Genomic DNA, 25,661 nt, shown 5'->3' on the forward strand with positions numbered 1-25,661 from the left:
TTAATTCGTTCTAACACCCAATTACTTGTCTTTTTCGCAGTCCATGGTATGCGCAAAGCTCTCCTCCAACACCACCTATGTATAAATTATTATTCTGAATTCTTCAAAACTATAAATATTGCAAAGAGAACAAACACCTGAACGCACCAGGGGGCCAAATCTTTAGTCTCCATTGTGATGTCTAAAACCTGCTCCTAACGGAGCAGGCTCCAGAATACTTATTGGCTTGGGAAGCAGGGTGGGGGTTGAAGGTGCTTGAAGCAGGGAGGTAGAACAGCAGAAGAAAAATGAGAAAGCACAGAAGGAGAGAATGGGGAGAAAGATACTGGGTATACCTTTTTCACTTCCTAGTGGGAAGGGACAGTGCTGCAATAGTGGTGGATTGGCTCAAGCCAACCCTGGAAAAGTGATGGGTAGGCTTGGCCCATCTGAGCCTACCTTGAAATTAACCCTTGGCAGTGCTTCTCTCAACTCCAAGTGAAAAGGCGATGGCAGAGCCACATCCAGGGCTTCATAACCTGATTAAGTATGCTCTTTTCTGGCAAAGGTTATAATTTGAGCAGATCAGAAGCGAAGTCTTCTAGCGCAGCCTTCACAGACCAGGTACCCCCTAGATGTTTTGGACTACAGGTCCAATCAGCCCCAACAGGGGATGATGGGAGTTATAGTCTAAAGCATCTGGAGGAAGCCAGGCTGGTGAAGGCTCTTCTAATGCACTTCAGAATCTGAAGTCTGACCGAAGTGATCAATTGGGTATATGTTACTTTTTTTAAAAAGTCAAAAACAAACATTAAAAACATAGAACTTCATACTAATATCTCCTCCATTCTCCAGTTTAAAATTTAGCTATGAAAAATCAGCCAAAGTGAAAAGTACCAGTGAAACATCATCCTGCTTTGTGGAGTCCCTGGGAGAGTGTTCTATACTTGTAATGTTTCTTTTGACTTTTTTTTTTAAAAGTCTACATATATCCAAATGATCACTGTGCTCTGCAGGAGAAGACACCATTGTCTTTTTTGGTGTGTATTGAAGACTTTCTTCTTTCAGCAAGTAGAGAGATTTGTTGATTAAGATTAGGTAGAGTTTAATCTTATTTATTTAGTTTATTTATTTATTTATATACCGCCCCATAGCCGAAGCTCTCCGGGCGGTTTACAGTAACTGTAATCTTAATAAAGTAGATTAAGTAGAGATTTTTACTTCAGTCTGTATCTGGACTGGATTTGAAATTATTTGAAACAATTATGTTTGGAGTTTTTTTAGTATAAATTTTGCAAAGTGTTGCTGTATTTTACATATTCATAGAAACAAAAGCAAAAGAAAATGATTTCCTATAGAAAACTTCACTAAAATTGCAAAGTAAATCAGACATATTTAAAGTGACCATCTAAACTATATCAACTGTCTTAATAATGTTGCTTCCTCCCAGCTAAAACAAGATCAGCACAGGACATATCTTCTTTCTATTATTTGGGCTGATTACAGGTGTTGCCACCACTCACCATATGCTCAGAGGCACATGTTACCAAATTCTTCCAAGCTACACAGCAAGTGGATTGGACTGTGAAAGACCAACCCAAATTGTGTTTGCATTTTGACAACTTTGTAGGGCAGTACAATATCTCAGAGAGGAGTTCAGGTCTCCTGCTCCCCTGGTGCATTCACTATAGCTGCCCAATTTCCCTGCTTTTTAAAGTTTGGTAGAAATATCTGTGGGCTATAGGTACGTTCTTAAACCGCAAGGTTTTTTGCCTATTAGTGAATTTCCCTGCTTTTTAATCTGGGAGGTAAGAAATGGGATCCTGTGCAAGTTTGCTGAGAATGAATGGATCATTTGCATGCTTATTGAGTTCAATGGAAATTACTCCCCTGCAGTCATGCTTAGGATAGGTGAAACTGACCACAGGGCATGGGGAAGGGAAGAGGGGGAGGAGGGAGGGGTGGAAAGGCAGAGGGGAGGACTGGGATGGGAGCAGGCAGGAGGGGAGGGGAGAAGGACAGATGTGGTCGTTTGCATGTTTATTGAGTTCAGTGGGATTTACTCCCGTGCAATCATGCTTAGGATAGGTAAAACTGACCGGGGGGGAGGGATGGAGGGATGAAGTGGGCAGGGGAGGCGGAAGGAGGAAGGGAGGGGAGGAGGAAGGGAGAGGAAAGGGGAAGGAGGGAAAAGGCAGGTCTGATCATTTGTATGATTATTGAGTTGAATCGGATATACTCCTATGCAATCATGATTAGGATAGCTAAAACTGACAGGGGGGAGGGACGGAGGGCTGGAGTGGACAGGCGAGGAGGCAGAAGGAAGAGGGCAGGGGAGGAGGCAGGGAGAGGAGAGGGGAAGGAGGGAAAAGGTAGGTCTGATCATTTGTATGATTATTGAGTTGAATCAGATATACTCCTATGCACTCACGATTAGGATAGGTAAAACTGACCAGGCTGGGCCTGGCAACCGAGATGTCTTCTGTATCTTTCAAACTTGGGCAGGGGTAAGGGACAATTCTACCTTGTGGTTTTTCCCATTACAATGTTGCAAGAACACAGGCACTTGGCTGACTTTCTCTTCTCCTAAAGATACAGGATCAGTCTCAGGCCCTGAACCTGGCAACCCTACCTCCCACCCAAATTTAAAACAAAGCTATCCCTGGCCACATCCACACCAGGCCTCTATTACACTTTGGACAATCATTATTTATTTATCTATTTATTTAGTGTATTTATATACCGCCCCATAGCCAGAATTCTCTGGGCGGTTTACAATAACTAAAAACATTAAAAACAAATATACAAATTTAAAAACACATATTTTAAAAACAATTTAAAACAATTTATCATGGCTTCTCTCAAAGCCATGGCTCAAAGCCAATCATGGCTTCTCTCAAAGAATCCTGGGAAGCATAGTTAGTGAAGGGTGCTGAGAGTTGCTAGGAGACGCCCTGTTTCTCTCACAGACCTTTAATCAGAGTGGCTGACTGTTAACCATTCTCTCAGGAGAATAGGAGTCTCCTCTCAGCAGCCTTCACAAACTACACTTCCCAGGATTCTTTGAGGGAAGCCATGACTGTCTCAAGTGAAATCAAGTCTGGTGTGGGTGTGGCCCTCTGATTAGCCAAGCCCAGCAGCTGTGAGGCTTTTAGAACACTGACAGTTGGTCCTTACTGAGCATGCTCCGTGTTATAATAGGCTTCCAGCCAAAATTTCTTAAATTAATTAAAAATCAACCAGGCATTTTTTTAACTTTTAAACTGCAGTAGATGAAGGTCAGAGTATGGGGCAAGGTCAGTATTGGGATTACAGGTACTCTGTGAACATGGCTGATTTTTAATGAATTTCAACAGATTATGAGAACTCACAGAAAAAAGTTCAAAAGGGCTCTGAGTTTTTTTCTCTTTTTAGACTTTGAACTCTCAATTCTCTCTGACTGTTTTGTGTATCGCCATGAAAATTGATAGGGTTGTTAAGCAAGATTTCTGAGTTCAGAACTGTAAGTTTTGTAAGGTTTTGTTTTGAAATGAGCTTATGGGAAGCCTCAGAATGGCATGGGGGATATTTTCCATTTAACATTGTGGAATGTGAAAAATCCCCGCTGACTATAGTATACAGCCACTCTCGTGGCTGTATAATACTGGTCGTGGCAAAACAGCTTAAACATAACACTTCCGACCCTCCCCCGGGAGAACAGAAGGGAATAGCCCTGTACTGACCTGTGAGGATGTTTATCTTCCTTTGTCAGGCAATGCACATTCTCTGAAACAGGCCCACACTGCATACAAACTGAACTCAAATGCTGATAGTATATATAAGATGTGTGTAAATCAGCTCAGCTGTGCAACGGCTGTGCTTGTCACTAGTACTGATCCGGCTGATACTTACATTGACTGACTGACAGATACATAAGTTACAGAAAATCAGCAAAATTTCAAGAATACCCTTGGTTATGATGTTATTTAAAACTCAGAGAAATCCAACTCCTTGTTTAATCCTAGAGGTACCAAACTTTTCAAAGAAATGATCCAAAATGCCTCCCTCCTGCTGAGTAGTCTGTTGTTACCCACAACTCTTTCAGTGGCCCAAAACATTATATCATTTGCCTTATGTTGTTTCTCAACAAAGTGTTTGACCAACAGAGCACCCATTCTTTGATGTCTTAGATTGCACTGATGTTCCCCAATTCTAAGTTTGAGTGGTCTCGATATCTTCCCTACATAGATCTGGTTGCAGGGGCAGGAGATGAGGTAGCTGACTCCTGAAGAGTTGCAGGTTAGGAAATCTTGGATGTAAATGTGCTTTCCAGTATTGGGATTGGCGAAGAATTTTTTCTTTTGTGTAAATTTACAATATGAGCAGTGGCCACATGGATGGTGTCCTATTGGATTAGATGTATGAAAAATAGTTGGTTGACACATGTTAACATCGCCCCTTGAATATTCTGTATGGATCAACCAGCCCTTGAGATTTCTTGTTCTTTTGAATGCTACCATAGGTCGTATTGTCAGGCCTGGCAGATCCTGGACCAAATGCCAATTGGAGCGAATGTATGTTTGGAGTCTCTTAGTAATTGGATTGAACGGAAGGATACATGCTGTGCAGCTCTGCACTGTTCTTTTTTGAGGGCATAACAAAACGTCACGTCTGCAGGCATTGGCTCTGTTCATGGCTGTTCTGACCACCTTTGTAGGGTACCCTCTGTCATAGAACCGTTGTGCTAGAGATTGGGATTCCTGGAGGTAATCCTGATTTCTTGAGCAGTTACGCTTTACTCTTAAAAATTGGCTATATGGTAGATTATTTTTCAGATGTGCAGGATGGTAACTATTGTACTTGAGAAAAGTGTTCCTGTCAGTGGGTTTATGATAAATAGAAGTGATTAGACTCTTTGAAGATTTCTTAACTGTAGTGTCCAAAAAATTAATCTGCTCTGTACTGCAAGTTGTCTCAAAACTGTGATTGGGATCTTGGACATCAATCCATTGAAAAAAATCTTCCAACCCATCATGTGTGCCTCGCCAAATCAAAAATATGTCGTCTATATATCGTAACCATGAAATTATGTTTCTACCATGTGGGTAGTTGGCAAAAATGAATTGTTGTTCGAATTGTTGCATATATAAATTGGCAACCTCTGGAGCCATGTGTCCATAGTATGATAACCTCAGTTTCATCATTTTGCGATCCTGTTATTCTTATTTAATCTTTCTGCGGCTTTCTGGGCCTACTTGGTGAGGTGGGTATTGGAGACACTATTTTACAGTGGTTCCTATCCTATCTCCAGGGTTGTTTCCAGATAATAGAATTGGGTGATTGTCTTTTGGCCCCCTGGCAGTTGTGCTGTGGGGTGCCGCAGGGTACCATCTTGTCCTCCATACTGTTTAACATCTATATGAAGCCCTTGGAAGTGGTCATCAGGAGATTGGGAGCAAGGTGTCAGCTGATGATACCCAGCTCTGTTTCTCTGTAACATCTGAATCAGGAGAGGCCATGCAAGCCCAGGGTATCGCCAACATGTCACCCCACTCTGGAAAGAATTGTACTGGCTGTCCATTAGCTACCAAGCTAAGTTCGAGGTTCTGGTTTTGGTGTACAAAGCCCTATACAGGATGAGGCCAGGATACCTGAAAGATTGTCTTACCTCGTATACACCCAATTGATCACTATGCTCTGCAGGTGAGGGCCTCCTGCAGATACCAACTTATCAGGAGGTCTGTTCCACACAACATAGGAAACAGACCTACCTATTGGAATTCCCTCCCCTTAAATATTCGACAGGCGCCATCTCTGTTGTCTTTTCAGCACCTACTGAAGACATTCCTCTTTCAATAAGCCAAGTAGACTCCTTATCCCAGTCTGCTTCTGTGCTGGAACTTGGTATTGCTTTTTAAGATTTTTTTGAAGCTTTATTTGAAAAAGATGTTTTTAAAGATTTTTTGTTTTAATATTTTGTGAAGATATTTTAATATGTTTTAAAAGATATTTTGTTTTAATATATTTTAATGTCTGTTTTTAAGATGTTTTAGAGTGTTTTTAGTGTTTTTGTTTGCTGCCCTGGGCTCCTTCTGGGAGGAAGGGCGGGATACAAATTTAATAAATAAAATAAAATAAATAAAAGTGAACTTACCTGATTCGCACATTCCAAAACAATACACAAAAACCGAAACAGCCATTCTTCCAAATTCACACTTCTCCGATTTTGTAGTGACGTTCTCCTGCCAAGTAATGTGTATGAAAATGCATACACTGGAGCAAAGTGTGCATTACAATGCATATATTAGTGAAAATAACATACAAAATGCATTATATCAGGGGACAGGCTTGCAAAAATGAGTTTATTAGGCAAAATTGGATACAGAAATGTGTATATTAGGAGTAATTCATACTAAAATACTGATGACGTTTCATGATAACTTTTTTTAAAAAAATGCAAACTGATGTGGACATGTGGAGAATTGAATTTAAGATTTTAAAAATGAGAAGCAGAGAGGAACCAACATTGACAGATTTGCCCATCCCTAGGAACAGATGGTTGGAGAGAGAATCTGGTCTTGCTTTCAGGATTCCCAATTGCCAGAAGGAGGCTGGCTTACATTTGGTCATTTGCTCAGACATGAATTGGCTTGCAGTGTAAATGAGAACCTGGCAATCCTCTCAAGGAGAACAACTAAAGCACAGCTTCCCCAGGCACGTGTCTTATGACTGGCAAGGGTCGAACTACTCAAGCTTTCCTGCTGGCAAAACAAAACATAAAGGCAGTGATGTCTCCACTGAGTACAGAGATAAAGACAGCAGTGACCTCATTCCCTTAACTCAGCATTGGCCTGAGGAGTCTGTGGCATCCTGGCACGTCCCATTGCTCATAGCATGTGTCAGAATGACAGGGGGAGAGATTGGTGCTCTGGCCTTCTGTGTTTTGCTGGCTCAAAGTATAACACACAATGTCCCAGATTTTGTAACAGAGTATTAGGAATAATTGGAGACAGGACAGAAAGTAATACAGAGAAATATCATACCAAGACACAGGGGAGCCTCTGTGCATTTAATGCAGTTCTTGTCATTTCATCTCACAAGAGAATAAAGCAAACGGAGAGAAGGGCAGGGAACAATGGAAGCTAACAGGACTATGAAAAGACACCAAAATTAAAGGCTGAAAACAATAGGACTCATTAGCTTGGACAAGATGATTAGGCAGGGTGGTATGATGGAAGGATAGAGCTTTTTTCATGGGTTTTGCGAACGGAACTGTGATTCTTTGGAAATACTTGCATGGAATGATCTACAAGTAGTTTTCTCGAAAGACCTCCAAAGAAAGGTGAAAACATTTTTGTTCCCAAAAGCTGTCTTTGTGGTATTATCTGTATAAACACCAGCTGAGCAAGGAGAAAGGGAGCAGAAAATAAAGCTTGCTTTCCGCTTCAGCCCAACATAGTGTCTAGGCTCTCTGTTAACCCCATGGTCTTCAGCCATCAACAATTTTATACTGCCCTAGTTGCATATCTACGTTCCTGATTGAAAACTTTAAAAAACCTAATCAAACAGGGATAATAGTTGTGTATGCATGCATGTTATTAAAGTCTGGTTTGTTTTCTGTTCTCAGAGGATATGGGGCTAAGTTTGCACCATCCCGTTTCCAGGCAAATTTTTTAATGGAAAATCCTTAAAAATCCACCTGGAAACACACTTTTAAAAATGAAGTTAAAAGTACTTATGAAGTGGCCTGGGGGTTGCTTTCCCTCCTCCTCTTTTTTTCTTTAAAGCTTTTGGCATAGTGTGTTCAGCCACTCACAGTCTGAGCGACTAGTGCTCCTGAAGTGGACCATTAATCCAATGTGGGTCGTGATCTGCCTGGATCAGATCAGGTGAGTTCACTTTGAAATCTGAGTTGGGTGGATTCTTCCTCCATCCCTAGTGGCCGTGTCCACAATCTGGGCTCACCCTCTGCTGGCATGTAGCCCCCAGAACGGTTACAATGGGGCAATGCTGGAAAAGGTTAGCCATCCCTGAACTAAGCAAAGTTGTAGGGCAAGCAACATTGGCATTGCTCATTCAGTCACTGACTCACTCCCACAAGATGCAGGCAAAGAGCAAGTTCACGTCCTTCTCTTCAGCAAGAACAGCAACAGAAGCTCTGTCAGATTTAGGCCCCTCCTCTTTTATCAATAATTTAAGATATGCAGACAATACCATACTCTTAGCAGAAACCAGTAATGATTTGAAATGAATGCTGATGAAAGCTAAAGAGGACAGCTCAAAAGCAGGACTGCATCTGAACATCAAGACGACTAAAGTAATGACAACAAAGGATTTATGTAACTTTAAAGTTGACAACGAGGACATTGAACTTGTCAAGGATTATCAATACCTTGGCACAGTCATTAATCAAAATGGAGACAAGATATCAGAAGAAGGTTAGGACTGGAGAAGGCAGCTATAAGAGAACTAGAAAAGGTCCTGAAATGAAAAGATGTATCACTGAACACTAAAGTCAGGATCATTCAGACTATGGTATTCCCGATCTCTATGGATGGATGTGAAAGTTGGACAGTGAAAAAAGCTGAAAAGAGAAATAAACTCATTTGAAATGCGGTGTTGGATGAGAGCTTTGCAGATACCATGGAGTCTGAAAAAGACAAATAATTGGGTGTTAGAATAAATTAAGCCAGAACTATCACTAGAAGCTAAAATGATGAAACTGAGGTTATCATACTTTGGACACATAATGAGAAGACATGATTCACTAGAAAAGACAATGATGCTGGGAAAAACAGTAGAAAAAGAGGAAGACCAAACAAGAGATGGATTGATTCCATAAAGGAAGCCACAGACCTGAACTTCAACAGATCTGAACAGGGTGGTTTAAAACAGATGCTATTGGAGGTCGCTGATTCATATGGTCGCCATAAGTCGTAATTGACTTGAAGGCACATAACAACAACAACCAACCTTTAAAAGATTCTACAATTGTTGTATGGTTGCAATAAGCCTTTTTCTTGGAAGAGTGTCTGAAAAATACTTTTGTTTAAAACTCTTACTGGGTAAGTTTTTATTAATATTAATTGTTACTGCTTTGTTAGAGGAATAATTCAGTAATGTAATAACTTGTATTTACAGCCAGAAACCATCTATTTGAAGCAGTTTTGTACATTAATTGGTACAGTGATTTAACATTGCAAAACAAATCACCATATGGAAACAGTTGCTTGTATCAATTGTAAGAGGAATTCTGCACTTGCAAAAGAACTTATTGTCACTCCTGCCAAGGACAGTACATAACAGGATCTAAGGAATAGAGCTGATTGAAATGGATTTGTATTTACTAGCATGCCATAATTTATGACTTTATAAACTTTTTTGTACTTCAATGCATTACGTATCTTTATATTATTGTCACCAAGTTCAATACAGAACTTGCGTATTTTGTGGGTCTTTATTACTCTGTATATTTTTTACTCAGACCTAACTTTAATGCCAATCTGCTCTCTAAAATATTTATTTATTTATATCCTGCCCTTCCTCCCAATAGGAGCCCAAATATGTTGCATATCTCATTTATTTATGTTCTCTTTTTCCTTTTTATATATCTTTGTGTACAATGGACTTTTGCTATTATCACCAGTGGTTGGATACCGTGCCTTTAAAAAAAATCCATTGCAAAAAAAAAATCAAGTCACTGTATGACCAAAGATGCTGAATTATGTCTGCTATCTATTGGGATTGGGGGGAGAACATGGAGATATTGAAAGAGGCAGTAGTGAGACCACTCCTGAAGAGGTTAATAACTATAGGCCGGTAGCAAATGTTCCATTCCTTGGCAAGGTCCTGGAACAAGTGGCTGCAGGCCACCTCCAGACACTCTTGGATGAGACCGATTATCTGGATCCATTTCAGTCGGGTTTCAGGCCTGGTTTTGACACAGAAACAGCCTTGGTCGCCCTGTATGATGGCCTTTGTTGGGAGAGAGACGGGGAGTGTGACTCTGTTGATTCTCCTTGATCTCTCAGCAGCTTTTGATACCATCGACTATGGTATCCTTCTGGGGAGACTAGCTGTGTTAACTGAATACCACCCAATATGATGGCTTCTGAAATGGGCTTCTAAGCCAAGGGAAACACACCCATTTCATCCTATTAGTACTGGAATTATTTTTCTTGTACTGTTTCTAGGGAAGGGGTAGCCAATATGGTGCCCTCCAGGTGGTGTAGACTACATCTCCCATAATCCCTGACAATTGGCTGTGCTGGTTGGAGCTCATGGGAGTTTTAGTCCAAAACAATGAAAAGGCACCGTGTTGGCTAGCCCTGTTGACAGACCCTAGGGGGACTGTCAAAATTACTGTTTTCAAACAATTGTCAGTGTCAATTAAATAGTTAGAAACCAGAACCATTAGTTCTAGAAACCTGCCCTTTTAAAAAAAAATACTCTCAGATTATCAAGATTATTTTAACAGCAGCTAGGTTTTGCTCTCTAGTTCTGGCAATATTCCACAATCCCAGCACAATTGCAAACCATGCACATTTCCATTGCATGACTGGCCCAGAATGGTTTAAAAAAAGTCCTGTATAGCACAACATGACAAAGTACATGAATAGAATTGCTGCCATCTCAAAATGAATAATGCTAATCACTATAATTATAGGTCTTAAAACTACACTGAGCTGTATCATTTGTAGCCCTACCCGAAAAAAGGCAGAAAACAAATTTGGTGTTGGGGTAGGTGGTCAGCAGTGATTACAGGAATTGCTTGTTTCATTGCTTCCCAGTTTTCTTGTGCTGTTGACAGAAACAGAGAAGGGGGGCTGACAGGGAGGCAAACGAGTGGGCGGGGGGGCAGTAGGGCGAGTGCAAAGTTCACCCCTGCAAGCCGGAAAGGGTAATGCGTGCACACATCATCGTCACTCACCTCCACAGCTCTTTACTTCCATTCTGCAGCTGCCTTCTCCTTCGGCTTTCTCCCTCCACCGTGGTAGCATTTTCCCCCTCTCTCTCCACTTCCTTCTTCGTGCCTCCTAACACACGAGCACGAGCACGAGGAAAGAGCAATGCTGCCCAGCAGCAGATTGTGGAAAAGTTACTTTTTTTGAACTACAACTCCCATCAGCCCCAGCCAGCATGGCCACTGGATTGGGCTGATGGGAGTTGTAGTTCAAAAAAAGTAACTTTTCCAAGCTCTGCCCAGAAGCCCATGCTTCTGGCACATGTCTTTCATCCACCAATCAGAGGAGCAGAAAACTTTCCCTGCTCTCTCTGTTAACAACCGGCTCACAAAATTCTCAAAACTTTAACAATCGGCTCTCGCAAGCGTGTGCGAGCCGGCTCCAGCACACCACCGGTTATGCCCGTATATGACGATTGCAGTGCAGTATATGCATCGATAAGTGAAAAAAGGTAGTGCTTCACTTTTGGTACATTTTCGGTTTACGTACTCACTCTGGACCCATTGCGTACGTTAATGCGGGGTATTCCTGTAGCGCACTAAGTGAGGGGCCTCCACTGTCTGGCCCTGGCATCTAGCTCTGCCTTGTGAACAGTCACTGTTGGTATTCCTGCATCAACACTCCTGAGCCCCTCAATAAGGAACTTTTTCCATGCAAGGAGGGTGGCAATTCTGTTTGAGGGCAATCAAAGGCTTGGCAGAGCATCCCTAATATCCCAGCTGAAGCACAATGCGTTACCACCATCTGTGACATTTAAAGGGGTTGTGGTGGAAGAGAAATGACATAGGAGATTTGGGACAGCTGAAAGCTCAATCACTTTGGGCTCATCCAAACAGAGCGGGATAATCCATGTTTTTCATATCCGGTTTGCCATCTGACAGTCCTCACTGTCCTTCCCCCCTGCTTTTTTCCAATTTAAAAAATACGTGTTTTTTGCACCCGCACATGCAGCAGGAAGATCTGTACATCCTTTTTGCTTTTTCCAAGCCCGCCTGTAAAACCACCCCATCAGCCAATTGGTTCACAAAAAAATGATGCGTGCTCCCCCCCTTTGCAACACACAATATCGCGCATGCGTTTGAAGTTTGAATTTCCCTGTGGCTGTAAAGGAGTTCCTTGCTGCTTGCTATTTACAGGTCTCTGTGGCACAATCAGTTAGCACCTTCAGCTGTTAACCAAAAGGTTGGCGGTTCGAGCCCACACAAGGACAATTCATGTTTTCTTCTGTTATTACCCATCACAATTATAACTCATTTTATCTGGGTTAGAACCAATCGGGGAGCAGGAGAGCTGGAAAGCTGGGACTCGGCTGCCTTCCAAAAGCAGCTCCTCCAGGAGGGCCCCCCCAAGGGGGGTTCCTGCTCCCTGCCCTTCCATTTTTGAGAACACCTTGTCACAACCACTACCACCCCTCCCTCCCATTTACCTGCGTTTCTGGAGAAATAAGTGAAATGTCAGCCCTGTGTATCTCCAGAAACATTAATATGTATAAAGGTAAAAAGCATACAGCCGCTTTTGCGCTATACCACAAATGCAAGCTAACAAAAATACAGGAAGAGACTACACTGCTCAAGGAGGGACCCCCAAAGGGGGGTTCCTTCTCCCTGCCCTTCCATTTTTGTTTCTTTTATTAGATGGAACACCGGAAAGCCTGGCTGCCTTCCAAAAGCAGCTCCTCGAGGAGGGCCCCCCAAAGGGGGGTTCCTGCTCCCTGCTCTTCTACCTTTATACATATTAAGAGCATCTGCTTTGCATGCGAACGGTCCCAAATTCAGTCTACGGCACCTCCAGGATGGGCTTCAGCACAACAGGGCTGTTTGCCCGCATTCCCTGCCCGATCCAAGAGCGGCTCCCTGCACCAACCAGCTACACTTCAGTGAAACCAGCCACGAAAAAGCGGGCTTTACACACAACCACAATTGCAGATCTCACCCAGACCAGCCGCCCAGTTAGCCGGCTGGCTAAAAATAAACTTGGAATTTTGCACCTGCACAATAGTTGCAGAGCCCCCCCAAAACCCCACCATTGTGATGATTGGTTCAATTTTCCTGGGCTTCCCCCCATTCGTGCACATGCGCAAAAGTGCAGATACATGATTGGCTAGAATGAGAAGGGGCACGGGGAAATGCCCAAGAACCACCCATCAGCTGTAAAGTCTGTCATATTGCATCCTAGTTCCTGAAGGCACAGCGGATGATTCCCGATTTTAAAAGGCAAATCGCATTTTTTGCAGTATTGCCAGGAGCGGATTTAACCTGTAAAAAAGTGCAACAGTGCGCGATGTCATATGGACGACTGAAAAATAATGAAAACACAAAGCGATCGTGTATCACATTTTGCAGTCGTCTGGATGAGCCCTTTGTCTCACTTGCTTAGAAACTACTGCTCCAAGTTTCTGCAACACAAACTCTGCTTGCAAAACAGCAGCTGATACAGCCTCCTAGAATCACTATGTACAGCCTCCTAGGATAAATTTGCAGGGGGCCTAACATATGACTGACATCCAACAGGTTTCAGGTTCAAAATTGACTTTGGGAATGGGAAACGGAACATTAAAAAGAGAAAGAAGAGCGTATTTAACCAATTCCCTACTCAAAATCAGTCCTCCTGGTTTTTAAATGCATGGTTGAGATTTGGAACAGGGTGGTGGCACACCAGGAAAGGGTTAAGCCAGGAGTGGGAAACCTGTGGTCTGCTAGATGTTGTTGGACTCCATCTCCCATCAGCCTCAGCTAGCATGGCCAATGGCCAGATATGATTGAGTTTTAGACCAGTAATACTCCAGGTTAAGTGGGAAGTTCCCCGTGCTGCTACTCCATTCTTAATTGCATCCTCCCAAAGTTACTTTTCAAATTATTGTTATTATTTCATTAAGTTATGAATCACCTTTCATACAAATTTCACCTGAAATAGGTTTTATAACAATTAAAAAAACAAAAGCTGGTTTATTTGTATTATTTTAAACCCAAGTAGGGAAGTGTCAGGCTATAGTTCTATATACTTGTGTGCAATGTATAGTTCGGCCCTATAGATATAGAGCACCAATATGAAAACCAAAATAAGTCTGAAAGTGAAAAACAACAACATGGTAAAAAATAAAGGCATTCCTTCTTTAATTTCCAAACGAAGAGCATGGCTTTGGGAACATTTTGTCCTTAATGGGCTTCCACTAACAGGAATATTATAAAAAGAAGCATGTACTATCAACTACAGAGAGGAACATTTTCTCATCAAAAAGCATCTGAGTGCATTTGTGATTGCAGCTTGATGTTACTAGCTCAAGTAAAACAGTATGTCCTTATGCATATACATTGCCTTTTACTGGGGCATGTAAAAGCAATGTCCCACTTTCTTCTTGGATGGAGAGTTATTAAAAACAAGTTTCAGAGGTAGGCTAAAAGAGTAAGTAATCCACATTTGCTAAGGATTTCAAGTGTACATGTGTGTATATGGAACAACTTTCATCCAACACAGTTTAGGAATGAAAAGCAAATGAAGAAAATGAGGAATCAAAACAAAAAATATCACTTGACATCCAGATGCGGAAAGAGAAGCTGACATTCTGTGGATGAGTTTGTTGGTTCCAAACATCCAAAGCGAACAAGACAGCTCCATTTTCTAAAATGTAATTCTCTTCCAGATTATTGGTAGATGTGCGCATTAGAGAAGAGAGACAGTCTGAAGCATTGGAGAATACGATGTGATGCTCCGCTCTGCAATATTGATGGTGGTAGATAAATGTCCAGTCTCATTGGAAAATGTTTTCCTGGTCAGTGAAGATGGAGATATGTGCTGCGTACTGTTGCATTGTGCACCAATGAAATGAGTTGAGGGAGAGAAAAAAATCCAGTTAAAGTTAAAATACTCTGTGGTTGAAGCACAGAGCTACAAAATATAATGAAAAACCACAAGTACTGTGCCTACTTATTGGGAAATCAGGTGATGTTTTGAAATGACCTCTTTCTCAGAAGCAGAATGTAGAAAATGTCAGTGATGTTGGTTGACAATTATACTTCATATATTAATATTTTACAAAAAAGTGTACATTAGGACACTTCCATTGATAAGGCGTCCTAATAAGCAGTATAATACTGTACAAACTATTTATAAGAGAACCACACAAAGAGTATAACTATCAGATATCATTAAAATAATAATTAAATTATATTATATGTAGCTCACCTCATAAAGAAAAAAACACTTTTAACTATACCCAAGAGTTCTGCATGAGTATATCAACTTTTAGTTGCATAACAATACATCAAAATGTGTCATAAACATTTATTTGTAAAACTTATTTAACAATTTTAAAACTGCCTTCAGTATGCAGTCATGATCAGTGCAAATAACAAGAGTTGAAATAGAGTCACATACAATCAGACATCAGTAGCAACAACAACAACAGGAAGAACAAAAGGGTAAAAGCAGCAGTAAAATCCATGATGATATACGCCTGAGAAAATATTTGCTGAGCAAACCTTCCTAGGGAGTGATTTCCATGGACAGGAGGCTGCAATGAAGAATGGTCGGATATCTGGGGAATAGCCTCTGAAGATAATCTCAATACATAGGCATGCTGATGTGGAAGCAGGCATTCCTTTGGGTATTTTGTTCCTAAACTGGGTAGTGCTTTATAAACACACACCAGTACTTTGAATTGTACATGAAAATGGACTTGAAGGTACTTCTTTAAGCACAAGAGAGATGATCTTGGCATCCTGCTCCAGTTGCACTCTGCATTAACTACAGTTTCTGAGCAGTTTTAACCAAGTATATAACACATTGACATTGCAGTCATCCATCCTGGAGGTTACCACGGCATGGATAACACATAGCTAAGCTCTCTCTATCCTGGAGAGGTTGCAGCTGGTGGACTAGCCTTAGCTAATCAAAGGCAACCCCATATGTGAATCTAACCCTTTAGGTGGAGCACAGCCCCATCCTGAATCTCATCTGATTATAATATCCTGCATCCAGTCTGTAAAATGGTCAGCTTCAAAGAAAGATTAAGAAGCAGGTAGTGGTCAATATTTAGAAATCATCAACAGTAAACATAAATTATCCACTGTATCTACTTACAAAAGCTGGAACAAATAGTTTCCATCCAAGAACAGAAGAAACCCCTTTGGCAGATCTGTAACAGTGTGGGGAAAGTCTACATATGTTTGTTTTTTTTAATTGGAGATCTGCATATATGATTTGTGCCACTCCTTTTACTTAGGATTTCAATGTGGGGTCTGTTTGCATTGATCAGTTATAAGGATTGTTTGTAAATCATACAAAAATGTTTAAAATACTTTTATTGATAAAATCTTATATTATTCTGCCCCTCAAGAAGAGCTTGAAACCATTAGGGCACTTAATTCCCCAATAAGTATATAACAAAACAAGCAGTTTTGGTTTTCTGCTCGCATTCTCTACTGGTGTTTGGACAGACCTTCTGTTTCTTCCTATGAAACAGAGCTAAGCATGGCTGTGCCTATTTTTAAGGTATGGAGAAGTGAAGATTTGCATAATACTTTAAAATTACAAATAAATATGGAGATGTGCACTTGGAATGTCATTTGGCAATGACTGGCAGGGGGATAAAGTCTGTAAGAATAGCATAATATATGAACTCTTATATAGAGAGAAGCATGTGGGAGCTTAATGTTTATCACTCATCTAAATGTATACACTTAGCACAGAGTTTTATCTATTCTGAACTGGATGCTTCCATTGCAATCAAGTTCATACATGTTTGACTTTCAATGAGTTATGAAATGGTCATCACTGATCCGGTGCTAGAGATTGAGTTTTTATATCATTCAACATCTGCCTGGGACACAACTTCCAGTGGAGGCTATTCAAACATTCACCTGGAACTTAGTATTCTTTCTTGGTTAAATTTAATTTAGTGTCTCTCTTCCCTTATCCTTTCAACTTATTTTGATTGTATGTCTGCTTATTTAGACCATAAGCCTGCAAGCAGATGACTTGTTTTCAGTTCTCTACTTATATATCATCTCATTTTCTTTTAGGCATTTAAGAATAAATATTATTTGTCTTACTTTATATTTTTGAACTTTGTAATTTTATTATTGTTGTTGTTGTCCCACCCTTCCTCCCAGTAGGATCCTGGGGCGGCATTAATAAATGTTATTAATTTAGTACGTTTATATCCCATCCTTCTTCCAAGAATCTCAGGATGACATACATGATTGTTTCCATACCACCCATTTTTTCCTCATGATAACCCTGTGAAATAGGTTAAAACTACAGATTGAAATCAGACCAAGGCTGTCCAGTGAGATACAAGGCTGAATAGGGATTTGAGCATGGGTCTTCTCAAATACAAAATACAGATGTCTTATTTATTTTATTATTTAATTTATATCCTGCCCTTCCTCCCAGCAGGAGCCCAGGGTGGCAAACAAAAACAGCAAAAACACTTTAAAACATCATAAAAACAGACCTTAAAATACATTAAAATGAAACAACTTCAAAAGCATTCTTTAAAAAAGCATTAAAAACATCTTAAATAAAAAAGGTTAAAAAACATTGTTTTATAAAAATGTTTTTAAAAAACATTAAAAGCAATTCCAACACAGATGCAGACTGGGATAGGTCTCAATCAATCAATCAATAATTTATTATGGTTGATGACCAGCACTATAAAATGTTAAAACAGCAAACAATAAAACATATCAATATTATACAGAGAAGGAAACAAACGGCAGCAGCCTGAGATAATATGGCACTGTGGTATTAAAATTAAGGCAACAATGGGGAATGGTCCATCAGAGATTATCCATTGTTGTTATTTGCCGTCATCGCTCTCCTACTGGTAACAGCCGAAGCACAAAATCTTGCCACGTTAGCTGTCACCTGCTGGCTCCTATCTGCAAGTAAATGTTCTAAATAAAATGCATCAGACCTCCCTGGGATTTTTTGGAGAATTGGGTTGATGAGATCAGACCAGGAGTCTCAATAGATTGGACAGTACAATACATGTGCAGCAGTTTCCACACATCCCATATCACAGGGGCATAAGCGCTCCTGTACTGACGCCTTATTAAATCTCCCTTCTAAAAGCACAGAAGACATTGAGTTTAGCAAGCGTGAAAGCTTTTCTGTGCTTTGGAATAGACAGAATTCTCATATAATTTGTTGTTATAGAATCATAGAGTTGGAAGGGGCCTTGTAGGTCATCGAGTCCAACCCCCTGCTCACAGCAGGAAATCCACAGCTAGAGCATCTCCAGCAGATAGCTGTCCAGCCTCTGCTTGAAGACATCCAGCGAAGGGGATCCCACCACCTCCCTAGGCAGTCGGTTCCATTGCCGAACTGCCCTTACTGTCAAGAAGTTCCTTCTAATGTCCAATCTGAATCTACGCTCCTGCAACTTAAAACCATTAGACTTAGTCCTACCCTCTGGGGCAGCAGAGAACAAATCTGTACCCTCCTCTATGTGACAGCCCTTCAGGTACTTAAAGAGTGCAATCATGTCGTCCCTCAGCCTTCTCTTCACCAGACTGAACATGCCAAGTTCCTTCAACCTTCCTCATAAGACTTGTTCTCCATACCGGCTATCATCCTCGTCGCCCTCTTCTGAACCCGCTCCAACTTGTCTATATCTTTCTTAAAATAAGGAGCCCAGAACTGAACGCAGTATTCCAGATGAGGCCTGACTAATGCAGAATATAGTGGGACTATTACTTCCCTCGACCTGGAAACTATAGCTCTGTTTATGCAGCCCAAAACCGCGTTTGCCTTTTTTGCCGCAGCATCACACTGCTGGGTCATGTTCAACTTGCGATCCACTACAATTCCAAGGTCCTTCTCACACGCACTACTGCTAAGCCGGGTATTTCCCATCCTGTACCCGTGCATTTTGTTTTTGTGGCCTAAATGCAGAATCCTGCATTTGTCTTTATTGAATGTCATTTTATTAATTTCAGCCCAATTTCCTAGTCTATCCAGGTCCCTTTGGATTTTATTCCTGTCTTCCATTGTGTTAGCTATCCCTCCCAGTTTCGTATCATCCGCAAACTTCATAAGGCTTCCCTCCACCCCATCATCTAAGTCATTGATAAAAATGTTGAAGAGTATCGGCCCCAGGACAGAACCCTGTGGCACTCCACTCTAAACCTCCTTCCAGTCCGAAGCAGAGCCACCGACGACCACTCTTTGAGTACGGTTTTCCAACCAGTTGTGAATCCACCTGACAGTATTTCCATGTAGTCCGCATTTGATGAGTTTGCTAACCAAAAGGTCGTGGGGGACTTTGTCAAACACTTTGCTGAAATCTAGATAGATGACATCTACAGCATTTCCACCATCTACTAGGCTAGTGACCCAATCAAAAAAAAAGATGAGATTAGTTTGACAGGATTTTTTCTTGACAAACCCATGCTGGCTCCTACTAATCACAGCATTGTCAACTAGATAGTTGCCAATGGACTCTTTTATTATCCGTTCTAATATCTTTCCCAGTATTGAAGTCAGACTGACTGGCCTGTAATTCCCCGGATCTTCTTTTTTACCCTTTTTAAAGAGTGGGACGACGTTTGCCCGTCTCCAATCCTCTGGCACCTCTCCCGTTCTCAAGGATTTCTCAAAGATGATGGCAAGAGGTTCCGAGAGTACATCCGCAAGTTCCTTCAATACTCTGGGATGCAGTTCATCAGGCCCTGGCGATTTGAACTCATTTAGGTTAACTAGGTATTTCCTGACTATCTCCTTATCAATCTCGAACTGCAATCCCGACCCCTTACTGAGATTGCTACCGCTGCAAGGTTGCACACTGTTCCCTTTTTGGGAGAAAACGAAGTCAAAATACGCGTTGAGCAGTTCTGCCTTTTCCTTGTTATCTGTCAACATTTTGCCATCCTCATTGAGCAGCAGTCCCACCGTTTCCTTGGTCTTTCTCTTGCTTCGAACATATCTGAAAAACCCCTTTTTGTTGTTCCTCGCTTCCAACGCCAGCCTCAGCTCATTCTGGGTTTTAGCTTTCCTTACGCTATTCCTGCAAGCCCGAGCTGCTTGTCGGTACTCTTTCTTGGGGATGCGTCCTTCCTTCCATTCTTTATACATGCTCATTTTTACTTTTACCTCCTCCACCAGTCTTCCGTGTAGCCACATTGGCTTTTTCCGATGTCTTCCGTTTTTCTTCCTCTTTGGAATTGTTTGCGATTGCGCTTTTTGTAATGCCTTCTTCATGAACTCCCACGCTTCTTGGGCTCTTTTCTTTAGTCTGTCTAGCCACGGGATCCTACCCATCATTTCCCTGAGCTTGCTAAAATTGGCTTTCCTGAAATCCAAGGTCCATATTTGACTATATTTTTCTTTGGCTCCCCAGAATCACGAATTCCAGCATTACGTGGTCACTTTCCCCCAAGGTACCGACCGCTTTAATTCCCGTTACCAATTCGTCCGTGTTAGTTAAGATCAGGTCCAGGATTGCCGATCCCCTTGTTCCTTCTTCTACTTTTTGAAAGAGGAAATTATCAGCAAGGCCCATCAGGAATTTGTTGGAGGCTTTGTGCTTTCTCGCATACTCTCCATAGTTAGAATAGAGTGCAGCCAAGCTCAAATGGGTTTGTAAATCAATGTCCATGATTCGCTGGGAGACAGCCTTTTTGCTTGAACATAGCATAATGCTATAATAGTGGGAACAGAAAGACCCAAATGCGACAATTTCATTGACAATTCTCTTTTCCAGCTTGATTGAAAAGTATCTATCAGAGTCAAAGGAGCTAAGTCCACTGGGAAGAACATTAATTTTAGCCAAAAGTTTATCTTATATATCAATGCACGAGCCTCTACAGAGATTTGGACCGCCTCCAGCCGCAAAATTATATTAGGGACACAACGGGGTACCTAATATTGCTCTTATAAATTTAGTTTGAACGGTGTCAAAAGGAGCAAAATTATCATAAACACATAGCTGGGAACCATACAGCATCTGGGCTATGATCTTAGCAACAAAAACCTGTAGGGCTATGGGGATATATTGACCACCTTTGGTGTAATAAAAAGATAGAAGTGCCTTTGTGCTTATCTGGGCATTTGCAATGGAATTTTTTATTTGGACTTTCCATGAGTCTGTTGAATGGAAGGTTACATCTAAATATCTATAGTAAGTAACCTGCTCAATTTGATGGTCATTGATCTGCCATCGATGCCTGCTCCTCCTATTAAAAATTAGGACCTTAGATTTGTCATAGTTAAGTGTCAGTTGTTCTTCTTTGCAATATGAGGCTGAAGTGCTTAAAAGATGTCTCAGGCCGATACTTGACAATGATAGAAGTACCACATCATCTCCGTAGAGAAGGATTGACACGGGTCTATTTGCCAACTTGGGAGGGTGTGAATTTACCTTTGCTAGGGTTTTGATCAACGAATTAATATAGAATTAATATAGAATTAATTTAGCATGGGAGCTAAAATGCATCCCTGTTTCACTCCATTAAAAGTGGGAATGGGTCCCGTTAAGTGACCAACACGATCACATATAACCCTCAAGCGTGTATTTTCATAAAGGCTACGTATTAATATAAGGAGCCTCCTATCAATGTTTGTGGCCTTAAATTTTCCCCATAGTTTGTCTCTTGAAATCGAATCAAACACTGATTTAAAATCGATAAAAGCTGTGTGAAGCCCCTCCTTCGTTGAGAAGTCATACTTTTCCATAAGATGTCGAAGAACAAGTCCTTGATCAATTGTGGAGCAGCCCGTCCTAAAACCGGCCTGCTCGTCACAAAGTATATTTTCCTCCTCTAGCCAGCTTAATAGTTTCTCATGCAAATGAGAAGCGTATAGCTTGCAAATAATACTTAGCAAGCCGATCGGTCTACAATTAGCAGGATCGGACCTTTTTCCTTTTTTGTATATTAGAATGATGATAGCCAGCCCCCAGTCCTCTGGAACACATGCTATGTGATCAATGCATGTGAATAATGATGCTAGGATAGGGGCCCACCACTCTAAATTTAACTTAAGGAGTTCTGATGGAATGTTATCACTCCCTGGTGCTTTACCAGCTTTCAATTTAGAGATAAGGTTTCTGACTTCAAGGGAAGTGACTAGTGGCCACTCAGGGAAACTACTTATGTCTGCCTTTGGTATCCGGTAACAGCTTAGTCCTATTGCATAGGTAGTGCTAAAATATGATTCCCAGGAAGTCACTGGAATGTGGCTGTCCATGTTAATTGTTTTCGGGTAGCCCCTCGAGACCACTCTCCAAAAAGTTGCAGCATCATGTGCTCTTGTCGCTTTAATTAGGCTTTGCCAAGCCTCCGCTGTGGCCTGCTTCTTTTTTATTTTAATTAAAGCCTTATATCTCCTCTTTAACTGGAACCATTCAGGTGTTAATGCTGACAGATTTTGATCCCTGTATAACTGGTATTTCTCAATTAGGGATTTCTTCATATCAATGCATTCACGATCAAACCATGTTTGCATTTGCTTATATTTGGTCTTGCCGGAATTTTAGTTTTCAAACAGTTATGTAAGGAGGAAATCAGTTCTTGAAACAAAGTTAGCACTACCCTTGGGGAATTTGCTGTTAACATAGCTTCGCGATGGCACAGACTGACTTTCGAGTACAGCCACTCTGTTAAAGTGTGCCCTATCTTATTTGACCACTTTACACATGCAGTTTTTGACTCTGCCTCAGAGTTTAGCAGCAGTTCATAATCTGTGTGAATGTTTTGAGATCCGAGTTTCAAGAATAAAACCATGGGTAAATGCTCACTCTCAATACGATTGCCCACCTTACAACAAGCCACTAGATCTAACAGATCATATGAAATAATGACAATCAATTGTGGAGGCTCCCAGCCATGAAAGAAATGTGAATTCACCATTAATGTCACCTTCTGCACTCCCATTTAGTATTACTAGGTCCAGTCTGTTAACCATTTGCATTAGACAAAGGCCAGCATAATTACAGCCCTTTCTTTGGACTGTCTAATGGGAACCATATGGGTCTCCTCGTGATTGAGTGGGCATTCATGGAAGTGGGAATACAGTGCAAGATCTGTCCTATTCTGGCATTTAAATCACCTGCCACTATTACAAAGGATTGTGGGTACAAAGCGGTCAGTTTGGTAATATAATCTTCTAATTTGGCCCAGTTTACCTTAACCTGCTGTTTGCATCGCTGCGGGGGCAAGTAAGCATTTATTATCAGTAAACTGATCGACCCATACTTGATAACCAAGGAGGTTGCAAGGTGCACTAGGGGGACTGGTGTGCTAGTAGCCACTCGGATGGCAGTGGATACCAGCGCCCCAAGACCTCCCCTAGGGCGACCCCGCCTAGAGCTGGGAACTGCATGAAGACAATATGCAGCAAAGCTATTTAAAACCAGGGCCTCCTTTGCCCATGTTTCTTGAAGCAATATAATATCATGTGTGTTTATAAAGTCCAAGAAGGTAGAATCGGTGGCTTTGCATTGCCAGCCTGCGATGTTCCAGGACAGTAAGGTCAAATGATTCTTGGGCTGCTGTGATTTTTGTCTGGATCTTCACACTTTGTGTGATTTGGTCTTTGTTCATAAGATCTTTTCTTTGAGGGCACTGCCCACCCATATTCACTGAGGAAGGATCCTCCTTTCTCTGTTCAGATTTTTTGTGTGGGGCAACTCGACGATTTCAGATTCATCCTGTAGGTATTCAATTGCTTCAATACTAGAGCTCAGCTTGATGACATTTGAATTCATCCGGGTAGCTTGATTTACTACACAACCAGCGGGGTTAGTTAACTTCATCGGTGAACCACGTTCCTCCTCATCTAAAATCTCATTTCAAGCCAGGTGGTAGGCTTGTTATTCAGGGTATTTATAGTTGGTGTTAAGATGGCTAGGTTATTCCTAATAGGGTTATCCTTTGATGGTAGATTGAGTTCTGCTGTGACTTGAAAACTTGAGGCGCTTTTCTGTGCCCCTTCGGGGCCTGCGGTACCTTCATTACTCCTTTCCATATTTTTGGTCAGTTGCACTAAATCACCATAAATCACTAAATCACCTTTGCTTTGTTTGGGCAGTTTTTTAACCTTAGCTGCTTGGCTGCCAAGTTTGTTTTTAAAAGGTCTAGTCTTAACATGATTTCATCTTGGGCCTCTAAGGGCAGTGCCCCAAAGAAGTCAAGTAACATTTTTTCTTCATAAACAAATTCTTTCTCCTTGAAGAGGGGTTGCCTTGCTGGATGGACCCAAGCATCTCCACGCCCATCTTGCTCACTGGTGTGCAGGACTACGTTATTGCTAGATGATTCAGTAAAAATATCAAAATCAATTAGATTTTTAGGTTGAACAGGCTCTGCAATGGGAATGGTTTCTGAGCTTATTTTATGGTGTGTAATCAGAGCCAGGGGAGGAGCTAAATTCTCAAAAAATCTTGAGATTGAGATATTGCTCTTGATGAAGACGTCTCTGGAAGCAAGTACAGCATTAACTAGGCCCTGTTCTCTAAAGGTAACCATTGCGCGTGCATGAGTATAGTTGTAAAATAGATACTCCAAATGTTCTATATCCGCTAAGGAAAATAGGCCCAGAAGAGCTGTCTCCAAGATTTCCAAAAGATGGGATTTACGATCATGCTGAATTAATAGCCCATTAGGTTTGGGGTAGTTGTTGAAAACTAACTTTTGGTGATTCAGCACTAAAACCCAATTTTTGCCAGGGTTTATCTGCTTTTGAAGAGGATTTCTTATCAACAGAATATGTTCCCAAGGATCTTGTATAGCAGTCATCCTCATCTGGTCCTGAGATACAATGTACTACGTGGGGAAGCCAAAATTAGTTTCAAGAGGAAACATGTCATTGTCTTCCACAGGTTCCTTGCTCTTGACTTTCTCTCTGATATTTTGCTCAGCTTTCTGATTAGGACTTTCCATGATGTTTTGTTCAGTTTTTTTCTTGGGGCTTTCTCTAATAATTTAAAAAGTTTTCCAAAGTCCATTTTCTTATAACATATTGGCTTTGTGCTTTTAATATTTTTGCTCTTTTTAAAATTATTTATCCGCTTCTTTGGAATTCTAGGTCTTTTCATGGTTGACTTTCTCCTGCGTGCTTTTCCGTTCCACGCTGTTTGTCTATTTGTTTGAGATTTGTGATTACACATATCACACAAGTCCTTTGTCGGGCTTTCCCCTCCACTCTTCATCCTTTTGTGTGTTTCCACCAGAGTTGTCAAAAGACTGTTGCTCACAGATAGAAAGGATTTTACATGTTCGATCTCTTTCATCAGTAAATAAATCCAACCTGCAATTGGTATTTGTTTTAATGTTTTTAGTTACTGTAAACCACCCAGAGAGCTTCAGCTATGGGGCGGTACACAAGTATAATATAATAAAATAAAATAAAATAAATAAATAAATAAATTGGTAGGCAGTCACTTTGACGTGACTCAGCTTGGGTTGAACGATCTTTATTGATTAACTTGTCCTCACTGATGGCCAGCTCCCCGAGTTGCTTTGACGTTAGATCAGTAAGTTGGTCATTTAACTGACTGTTCATTGCAAATGTCTGAGTTAACCCTGTAAGTGAGTTATGCTCAGCAAAAGCGAGCTCAACTGCTAAGTTAGCACATGTTAAGGATTCACAATGATCTTGAGCGTTTCCTTTGCAGTCTAGAGTCCACTCTAAAATGGGACTTGGGGTATACGAAGGCGTATGGTTCAAGCTCTTTTGTAAGTTCTCTGTTCGTAAAAAAATGAGTTATTTTTATCTGGTTTTTTGGTTTGTTTAGAGCAG

The 25,661-nt window shown here is 41.1% G+C and overlaps 1 protein-coding gene across 7 annotated transcripts in view; it reads right to left on the minus strand.

The window, feature by feature from the left end:
* Positions 1-14,011: 14,011 nt before the first annotated feature.
* Positions 14,012-25,661, minus strand: part of SUSD1 (sushi domain containing 1) — an 82,536-nt gene continuing 70,886 nt past the window's right edge. For 6 of the 7 annotated variants that reach the window (XM_061632299.1, XM_061632262.1, XM_061632309.1 and 3 more), the window contains one exon: positions 14,012-14,721. In XM_061632299.1, coding sequence (XP_061488283.1) covers positions 14,583-14,721 — 139 coding nt within the window. In that variant the 3' untranslated portion in view covers positions 14,012-14,582. The remainder of the gene's footprint in view (positions 14,722-25,661) is intronic. The other variant, XM_061632280.1, reaches the window with a different exon arrangement.

The sequence above is a fragment of the Rhineura floridana genome, chromosome 1 (genome assembly GCF_030035675.1).
Source record: "Rhineura floridana isolate rRhiFlo1 chromosome 1, rRhiFlo1.hap2, whole genome shotgun sequence".
Taxonomy (NCBI): domain Eukaryota; kingdom Metazoa; phylum Chordata; class Lepidosauria; order Squamata; family Rhineuridae; genus Rhineura; species Rhineura floridana.